Here is a 10,377-nt window from a genome sequence, read left to right as displayed (position 1 = left end):
ACCAGAACCATCAGACTCACGAATACCTTCGTTTTCAGGATTCTATGCTCCCATCTCGCACAACAAAAAATCGTCATATTCCAAAAGAACTTGGCATTGTAAGGACTATGGTATGGGGGATGATGAGTAATTTAATATTCAATTAAAGGATCTGTAAGTAGTTTTTCAGACATCTAATAATAGTAACACCTCTATATAAACTGAAGTCGCCAACGCAAGAAGCTTGGAACTTAGGAGCTAATAAATAAGTTAGTTTGAGAATCCATATGTTATTTTACTCTGGCAACAACGATGCCGATTTCGCCCTGTTTGAAGGAGCTTTTGGAGGGCCAAAAATCTTTTTCTCGCCCTCCAAAAGTACTTTTGGATAAAAAAAATGTTTGGTAAAAATTTCGAAAAGCTATTACAGCTTCTGAGAAAGCTGAAAACAGCTTTCTGGGAGAAGCTCCCCAGAAAACTATTTTCAATTTTATCGGAAAGTTTTTTTTTTTTTTATCAAAATACCCTTATTTAAAAGTCCATTTTTTCTCCTAGAACCCTCCATCCCATGCGTTTTCCTCTCCCTCACCATTCCCTCTCTCTCCCTCTCCATCTCCTTCTCAACGCCGCCGCCCGTCTCCTTTTTTTTTTTTTTTTTTTTGCTGAACCCATGGCTGCCCATGGTGGCAGCCACCACGCCGGCCACCACCCGTGGCCGGCGACCCCTCCTTAGGTCGCCACGACGCCACCTGTGGCGTGCGGCCGACCAGTGGAGCGGCCGGGCTCGGCTATGGGGTGGTCGGGCCTCTGCCAGCCCTGGGACAACGGCGTCCCAACTACGGAACCACGGCATCCCAGCCGCAGGATCGGAGAGGCGAGTGGCAGCGAAGCTCCCATGGCGGCCAACCGTGGGGCTTCACTATGCCGCGGCCAGCCGCTGGCCATGGCGAGCCGTGGCCACGGCCGGGCCCCCTCCCGCAACCGCCGCGGCCTGGCCCCCTCCCGTGGCCGCCGTGGCCTGGCCCCTTTCCGGCGCCGCCGGCCTCGCGGGAGGATAAGAAAGGAGAAGAACGAAAGAGAGGAAGGAAGGAGAATAAGAGAAGGAAAAAGAAAAGAAAAAGAAAAGAAAAAAAGAAGAAGAAAAGGAAAGAAAAAAGAGAAAAAAAAAGGAAAAGGAAAGGAAAAAAAAAAAAACAAAAAAAAAGAAAAAGAAAAATAAATAAATAAGGGAAGAGAGGAAGGAAGAAGAAGAAGAGAACAAAAAAGAAAAGGAAAAAAAAAGAAAAAAAGGGAAAGAAAAAGAAGAAAATGAAAAAAAAAAGAGAAAAAAAAAACGAAAAAGGAAAAAAAAGAAAAGAAAATAAAAAAATAAATTCATAAATAAATATATAAATTAATGAATGAATGAATGAATAAATAAATAAATAAATAAATAATAAATAAAAATATTTTAATGAAATAAAATAATTAATAAATAAAATGATGAGTAGTGGCAAATAATCTGATCTAAATAAATAAATAAATAAATAAATAAAAATATTTGTAATTATTTAACTAATTTTATCATCAAGCTAAAAATTTGTTTGAGAGATAAATGGTCATTAGAAGGGTGAAAAATTAATTTATACTAATAATTATAATATTTTTATATATTTATTATTATATTAGACTATAAATGTTATATTATATTATATTATATTATATTATATTATTTATAATAAAATATATTTATTTATTTAGCTTTCTAGAAAAGTTGAAACAGTTTTTCGAAATTTTTACCAAGCATTCTTTTTCATCCAAAAATACTTTGGGAGGGGGAGAAAGTATTTTTTGGCCCTCCAAAAACTCTTCTAGATGGGGCCTTAGTAAAAGCTTAAGGTTAGAGATGGCTCTACTCGTTGGAGAGGGGTCGAGATGGAGCTGAAGACTCTTGGATGGGCGGGTGGTGATAGAGGTTGGAGCAGAGGAGGCAGTGACAGTGGTGGAGATTAGTTAGGAAGAAAAGGGAGTTGCTGCCATGAAATATCATGAGGTTTTCGCCCGAGAATAAGTCTAGTCGTTTCCAAATTTAGAATCACACGAGTCTACATGCGAGCACTACCTTCTTTTGCCCGAATTCTGTTGTCTTTCAAGATAGAGAGGACATAAATAAAAATGACGTCGCCGGATATACCTTTTCTTGTGGAAAGGTATTAATCATGAATTTTTTTGTAATTTTTTCTTTAAATTTTATTTACAAAATAGAATTAAAAATGCATAGAATAATAGTAGTTAATATAAATTAAATAGATTGTTTAGTGATAAAGTATTATAATGTAGGTTACAATTACATACAAGTGTAAAAGGTACATGAAAAATAGCCAAAGCCTGCTTATTTAATTGCAACTAATTAAACCAAGAATTGTGAACATGCTTGAAAATGAATAAGATATTGGTACATTCATGTTTGTATTTATATCTTTTCAGCAACACAAATATGAATATTAAATAGTTATCAAAATTAGTATCCATATTTTTGTAAATAGATATGGATACAAGTTGGATATTAATTATATTAATATTTTTTATCCAAATACATTAGTCTAATGTGAGTGAACACAAAAATGAATATTCAATGGTTATCAAAATTGCTATTTATATTTGTTTTAAATGAATATAGATATATATCAGATATTAAGCATATCCATATTTGTTTTAAATCGACATGGATACAAATTGGATATTAATTATATTAATATTTTCTTTACCCAAATATATTAGTTTGATGTTACCGGGTTATGTGTGTGTGGCTATATATATATATATATATATATATATATATATATATATATATATATATATATATATATATATATATATATATATATATCAGATTTTGAGTAGAGTTTAATTATGAGACCTAATATAAACAATACAACCACAAAGGATGGGAATAAAATATGCTATCAAGATGGAGATCGATTTCACCAAGGATCTCGTACACTAATTCATCAAATTTATATTAAAAATATATTAAATAAGATATATAATATAAAAGCATTAAAATTTTTTATTTTAAAAAGAGCTTATAAGAAAAATCATGTACAAATATACGAATTGTTGATGTTATTAATATTTTTAATATTTTAAATAAGAAGGCTTTGAAAATATTAAAAAGAATAAAATAAGGATGCGTTTGATTCACGATCAGATTTAGAATCGGAATCAAAATAGATTAGAACCAGAATCAGAATAGTATTTCTCGACATGTTTGGTTTGTAATTGGAATCGGAATTAAAATCATAATTAGATTAGCTGGTTGAGGTATTTTTCAAAAAATTACTTAAATAGAAAGGTATTTTTAGAAAATTATTTTTTATGTAAATCCAGCGGAATGAGATTAAATTTTGGGAGAAAAGCTGGGATTGAATTTTGGGGTATTAGAGTATTCCCATTCTTTCCCCTTCTTGAAAATGGGGGCAGAAATAGGACTCCCTCCAGCCAGATGGGGAATCACTCATTTTTGTTTCTATTCCAAAGCCCCACTCTACCCTAGTCAAACGTACCTTAAAGTTTTAAAAAAATTATGAAAATATGAAATATCATAATACATTTCAAATAAAGATATTCTATAAATGTGATAAAATTTCAAATAAGTATAACTTTTCATAGTGGGTAAGTAGTAGTTAACTAACTGATACGTTCTAGATTTTTTTCCCCTCATGCAATTTCCTCCTTCCTATTTTCGCCAGAGTACGTTCTTCCCATGTGAAGTTCCAATTATATTGATATCCTCAAATATCATTCCCTTGAAAGCTGTTTTTTTCTCTTTTATCATAAAAGTAATAACTTCTTTTCTGAATTTATCCCTTAATTGAATTAATCTGAAAATAAGTAAAGACTATTCTAATAATAGCCATTGTCCCCGAGAATAACAAATAGAAATTGACAATACTACAACAACAATTGTCAAATGGCGATCTCTATTTTCATTGAATTACGCTCCTTGAATAGATCAACAGCTGAATGAGAATTATCACTTTAAATTCTATTTCTCCCGGAGGCTTCTAAAATTATTACAGCAGCCATTATGATGGTTAATTTTAAAGTATACTATTATCCCATCCTGTATGGTAATTGGGTAGCAGTACAATACAGTGTAGATGAGTAGGGGTGCAAATGGGTCGGGTCGGGTCGGGTCCTAGGTGACCCCGATCCGACCCGATTTTTTGTTCGGGTCCCAATTTTGGACCCGGACCCGACCCGGTTGAAGATCGGGTTGGGTCGGGTCGGGTCCGAGTCGGGTTCGGGTCGGGTCCGGGTCTGATTCGGGTCGGGTCCGGGTCCGATCGGGTCCAATTTTTTGTGCTTTTGGGAAAAAATTTGGATAAATCTAATTTGGTCATACCATAATTATGAGGTGCTGGGTGACCCATGACTTGAAAGACTTTGCAATTGAGCTCCAGTCAGAACAGATGACCCATGACTCACTAACTAAGTCGGTCTACAAGCCAAATTTCATATCACACTATTTTTTATCTATATGACTGATTGGACGGAACTCGGTGTCTCCCAGCTCCCCTCTCACGAGGACAAAAAAAAATCCCAGACCTTCTTCCAAAATCCAATTCCATTACAGAAAACTGGCACATGACCCATATTCAGTTGCAGTGTTCCCTCACTTTCTCCCTTCAAAAGTTAAAAGAAACAAAAACCAAAAAACAGAAGGAAAAAAAAAAAAAAAGGCAGCTACACACCAGAGGTCTCAACAGTGTAATAGATCGAGAGAGAATCCTGACGGGCCGACGTTCCTTTGGATTCTGTGAACCTATGCTTGTTGCTAACTTGCTATCCTCCCACACTGACCAACAGTACCACAACCCACGCCAAAAAAAAAAGAAAAAGAAAAAGAAAAAGAAAAGACTTTCTTTTGCTTTTCCTCTCTCTCTCTTCGGGTCCATTCGGGTCGGGTCGGGTCCGTTTGGTAAACCCAGACCCGACCCAGAAAATGATTCGGGTCCAATTTTAGGACCCGACCCGGACCCGCGGGTCCTAAAATTCGGGTCGGGTCGGGTCTACGCGGGTCGGGTCGGGTCGGGTCACGGGTCGACCCGACCCATTTGCAGCCTTATAGATGAGTGGGAAATAAAATGATGCCCTTCAACAGCTTTTTTATTATTATTATTATTTTTCATTTTTACTGTAGCCTACATGCGCGGAGAAAAAAAAATAAAAAAAAGAGTTGTAGTCCGGTAAATTTCTTTGGCGGTTCCGTGGCAGTGAGGGAGCCAGGGAGGCTTCTTGCCTCTTTCTTGAACCCATGCTTGGTTTTTCCAATCTTGGCGCCTTTTCTTCTCTGACCGTGATCATTCCATCCAGTGTTTCGTTCTTCCGTCAAACAAGTAAGGTCGCTGTCGCGAGCATTGCCATGCGTGTTATTTTTACGAAAAAAATAAAACAAAAACCATTTCATTTTTTTCTTCTTTTTTTTTTGTTTTCACTTTTGACTGCGGTAAGTAATCGCTCACCTTTCCGTCCTCTTTCACCGCCGTGGGATGGTACGTTCACCGAATCCATTAGGCCACTAATAAATAGGAGTAAATTTTTATTTGGAACGGCACGCCAGAGAGTTCCTTTTTTTTTTTTCTCCTGTCGTGTCTGAAACGCCAACGTTGACTTTGGCCCAATTGCCCGTTCCCACGCCTCTCCCCACCTCTCGCTGTACGCCGACCAATGGAGATGAAATGAGCAGAATACCCCCAGCTAATGCCAGCTGGCACTGCAGTACGCTGAGTCATTCCGGGAAAAGAACACGCTTGTTTCCCACTCTACCCTTTCCGTGGTGGTGGGGCCCGTGGCCGCCTGGTTGTGGGCGTCAAAACCGGTGTCGGCTTTTGCTTCTAAAGGCAGGCAGGCGTCCGAAATTTCCACTCAACGAACGCGGAAACCCCCCCCCTTCCGCGATTTTAAGAGCCATCCAACTACGTCCCTGTAACTTCTCAAATCAATCCTCGTCTCCATCTGCCGAATCTAATAATCCCGCAGTCCAGAGGATCACCTTCCTCGATTTAGAATCTCCTTGCCGGCATCCTCCCTGTCCCCCGTCACGTTTTGTGAAGAACCAAGTCAATCCCCGCACTGCAATCCCATTCCATTCCCTTAAATCAAGAAGAATAGGAAGAGGGGGATATTTTGATTTTGATTCTGGGGTTTCGATTTTGGAGCAAAGGCGAAACCCTATGGCGGTCGACGAGATGTCCTCCGCGCTCGCCTTCCTCTCCATCCGGCGGAGGAGATTGCCGGTCGCAGGGGCGTTCTTCGCGCCGGCGGACTTCTCCGACCTCGCTCTCATCCACATCCTCGCCAGCCTCGCCCGCGAACTTGTCACCTCCCATTACAGCCCCCATGCCCAATTCCAGCGACGGAACTCCAGATCCCTCGTCCGGAAGGTCAAGATCCTCCTTTGCCTCTTCGAATTCCTGAAAGATTCGCTATCCTCTTCTTCCTCCCCTCCTCGTCGTCCTCCTCCTTTCCCTCGCTCCGCTATCCTTTGCTTTAGAGAGCTCTACATCCTGGTCTTTCGGGCCAAGCTCCTCCTCGAGTATTGCTCGCAGTCCAGCCGGCTCTGGCTCCTTCTCAGAAACCCCCAGATCTCCGGCAATTTTCATGACCTCAACCAAGAAATGGCCACGCTCCTCGACGTCCTCCCCCTCGATGCTCTCCATCTCTCCGCCGACGTCCGGGAGCAGATCGAGCTGCTCCAGAGGCAGACCAGGAGGTCCAAGCTCTATGTCCATCCGCAGGACGAGGATCTCCGCCGCAAGCTCTTCTCTTTCCTCAATGAATTCGAGCAGGGCGAGGCTCCGGACGCGGAGGAGCTGCGGGCGGCTTTTGTCGATCAGTTGGGAATTCGAGATGCCACGGATTGCCGGACCGAGATTGAATTCTTGGAAGAACAGATTTATAACCAGGAGGAAGATGCCGATTTCGCCATTCTCGGCGGGGTCGTGGCCCTCACTAGGTATTGTAGGTTCTTGCTCTTTGGATTTCAAGAGATTGACGTCGAGAGATGCAGCAATCAAGCAAGGAAATTGAGCAAGGGATTGCCCAGCCAGGGGAGTTTGGATTCCTCTTTCACCATTCCCAAGGACTTCTGCTGCCCGATTTCACTTGATTTGATGAGGGACCCGGTGATCACCTCCACCGGTCAGACATATGACCGTGCCTCGATCACGCAATGGATCGATGAAGGCCACTACACCTGCCCTAATTCTGGCCTGATGCTCGCCCACAACCTTCTCGTGCCCAATCGCGCCCTTCGAACCCTAATTTCTCAGTGGTGTAGTGCTCATGGAATACCTTATGACACTCCGGAGAGCGCCGAAGCTTCCGCCGAGAGCATCGCCACCGCGTGTTCCAGCAAGGCCGCGGTGGAAGCCAACCGGGCGACGGCTACAATTTTGGTTCGGCAGCTGTCGACTGGGTCGGAGGATGAGAGGACCGTCTCCGTCCGCGAGCTTCGGTTGCTGGCGAAGACTGGGAGGGAGAACCGGGCTTTCATCGCGGAGACAGGGGCGATCCCGCTCCTCTCCAAGCTTCTCTGTACGTGGAATCCAGTTGCTCAGGAGAATGCAGTGACTGCCATATTGAACTTATCGATTCATGACGTTAACAAGAGCCGAATTATGGACGAAGAAGGGTGTTTGAGGTTGATTGTTAGCGTCTTGAGACAAGGGTGGACTACGGAGGCGAGGGAGAATGCAGCAGCCACGTTGTTCAGCCTGTCCGCGGTGCACGAACACAAGAAAACAATCCTGGACGAGCCAGGTGCAGTGGAGGCATTGGCGCGCATGCTGACCGATGGGAGACCGAGAGGGAGGAAGGATGCTGTGATGGCGCTGTTCAATCTCTCGACTCACCCGGAAAGCTGGGTCCGGATGATGGATATGGGGGCAGTCTCAGCATTGGTGGGAGCAGTGGAAGATGAAGGGGTGGCTGAGGAGGCAGCAGGTGCACTGGCCTTGCTCCTGAAGCAGCCAATTGTAGCAGAGGTGGTCGGGAGCGAAGAGGCTGCGATCAATAGCCTACTGGGGCTGATGAGGATGGGAACTGCAAAGGGGAAGGAGAATGCGGTTGCGGCACTGCAGGAGCTGTGCCAGCGCGGTGGCTTCGTCTTGACTCAGAGGGTGGCGAGGATGCCATCGTTGGGTGCGTTGCTTCACACCATCTTGTTCACGGGGACGAAGAGGGCGAGAAGAAAAGCGGCCCTGCTCGCAAAGATTTGCCAAAGGTGCGCGTCACCAGCAGCGATGGCCCTGGGAAGTGGATGGGCTATCGATCGCACATCTGCGATGACCAACGACTCATTGAGGCGGAGTTCGAGTTTTGGTAGTGGAGAGGTTTCAGTCTCAGTGCCAGTGCCCATTTCGGTACACGCGATATAGCCTGAAGCTTTAGTTTTCCTTTGTTGCATGGCTGTCGCTGTCGGTTAAGTTCATTCAAAAAAAAAAAAAGAAATTCTTTCATTTATACCTTTGGGTAAGGGGAAGTTAGCAGGAAAAAGATGAAACGAATACTGTGATATTATACATGTTCTGTAGATAATCAGGCATTTAATTGTAGTTCCTTCAGTTGTTATATACTGGTATGAAAATCTTGTTTCGGAGAGCATTGGGAGCTCCATCTTAACCTTGAGCTAGTTATAGATTGTCTCAACTCTGTTCCGTGGATTATCCGATCATTTGTAATAATCCGGTAAAGCATTCTGCTTCGGTTAGAAATTATGGGTTTCTCTCAATGGATGCTTGATTCCTCTCACAAGTGGAAATCTGAGAGGAATGCAGCATGAACGGATACGTTGTGGACATTCTTCGTAGATAGAGTTCGTATCTGTTTGTAAGAACTATGTAGTGTGCCATTTTAAGCCCAATTTGCCATTTTTTTAATGAGATCCAGGTATAGAACAAATTGGGAAAGAGTTACATAACCCTCTGCATCACAATAAAATAAAGCTGCACCAACAATTTAATTCTAGCAGCCCATATAATTACTTGCACGAACAGTTGTGCACCACTAAAGGGATCAATGATTTCAAGTTTGGTTACAATATGGAAGTTTTTTCTTCCTCCCTGGTTGCAAAAAAGGAGTAGTTTCCTAGGAAAAATGTAGAGAGAGGAGAAAATGAAGCACGCTATCAGCTGCAAGCTCACCTGCTAGCCTTCGACTTGAAATATAGGCCATTCGTGAGGAAAACTTCTATCAAATTAGATCCATTTGCATTTAGATATGTATCTCAGAAATGCAGGAGAGAGATTATAGCTCTGTCGTTCCCTTAACAAAATGTTTTGGGTCATCTATTAAGTACATATTGTAAGTTCCTTGGACCTATTAACGTTCATTTAACAGTTCAATACTAAAGCACGGTGTTGGCATCAACTCTCTCAAGCTATATAGCAATCCCCTTCTATCAAATGGAAAAGAAACTTTTGCGTGTGCATGAAATGAGCTCCCTGTAATACTCTACTAATCCCCAAATCATGATGATATATAACTTCTGATATTTATATAACCATCAAAATAATGTAACTTCAGGATCCCATAATGTACAAAAGCAATGTAGAACGGCGAAGAAAGAAAAAGAAATTTTGCAGGCACTAAATATTAGATGTGTCTTAAAGATTTTTCAAAAATAAAAAGAGCCAACTAAACTAAGTTTTTTTCTTTCGAAAAGAAAGTGGAGAAAGGAAGAAGCTTCCCTCTATTTATTAATAATAGAAGAGGTTATGTAAAGAAGATGGTTATATACGAAAGAAAGAAGCTACAAGAAGACGCTTGCAACTTCAGCCTACCGGGTTGTGCGTCGAGGTTGTAAGGTTGTTCCATGGCCTCTCATGATAATTTATTTTCTTCTTAGAACACAAGTGCTGCCAATTGTGGAAAGTATGCAATGTTTTTTGAAGAGTTGCGTGAAGAGAGGAGGTCTTCTTGGTGAAGATTCTTGCATTTTTTTCTTCCAAATTTTTAAATGTAGAGCTGCACAATGTTGGGCTCTCGCTTTCAGCATGGAAGACTGAAATTTTTTTCGCCTCTAACCAGTCCTAAGATCATGCATGTTTGAAGGCCACCATATTATTCTTATTTGAATTTTGATGGCATTCCACAAACTACAGGCAAAGGAGCATTTGATAAATAAATAAGAAAAAGACTTCTCCCTTAGCCACAAAGGACACAACTTTGACTTGCCAACCTTTCTTGACCATTTCCCTTTGTGGAGTTTGTTACGCAAGGCAAGCTAAAGAAATACCTTGACCTTTTTTGGGATAACAGCTTCCTAATGAGACTGCCATTATTAATGAACTTAGTTGGAATCAACTTAAAAGACACCATTTTGAGTGAGCTTCCGGATTGGAACATCAGCAA

The 10,377-nt window shown here is 41.6% G+C and overlaps 1 protein-coding gene across 1 annotated transcript; it reads left to right on the top strand.

Moving 5' to 3' along the window:
- Positions 1-5,884: 5,884 nt before the first annotated feature.
- On the top strand, positions 5,885-8,646 carry LOC103707357 (U-box domain-containing protein 17-like). The gene has a single exon (XM_008791806.4). It carries the CDS (start codon positions 6,198-6,200, stop codon positions 8,400-8,402), a length of 2,205 nt encoding a protein of 734 aa, XP_008790028.1. The 5' UTR covers positions 5,885-6,197; the 3' UTR covers positions 8,403-8,646.
- Positions 8,647-10,377: the final 1,731 nt, after the last annotated feature.

The sequence above is a fragment of the Phoenix dactylifera genome, chromosome 8 (genome assembly GCF_009389715.1).
Source record: "Phoenix dactylifera cultivar Barhee BC4 chromosome 8, palm_55x_up_171113_PBpolish2nd_filt_p, whole genome shotgun sequence".
NCBI lineage: Eukaryota > Viridiplantae > Streptophyta > Magnoliopsida > Arecales > Arecaceae > Phoenix > Phoenix dactylifera.
Note: the sequence above shows the minus strand (reverse complement) of the source record. Positions and strands in the feature narration are given on the sequence as shown.

What these genes read in the sequence shown, in the direction of transcription:
- LOC103707357 (XM_008791806.4), top strand. Translation starts at nt 6,198, where the DNA reads ATGGCGGTCGACGAGATGTCCTCCGCGCTCGCCTTCCTCTCCATCCGG.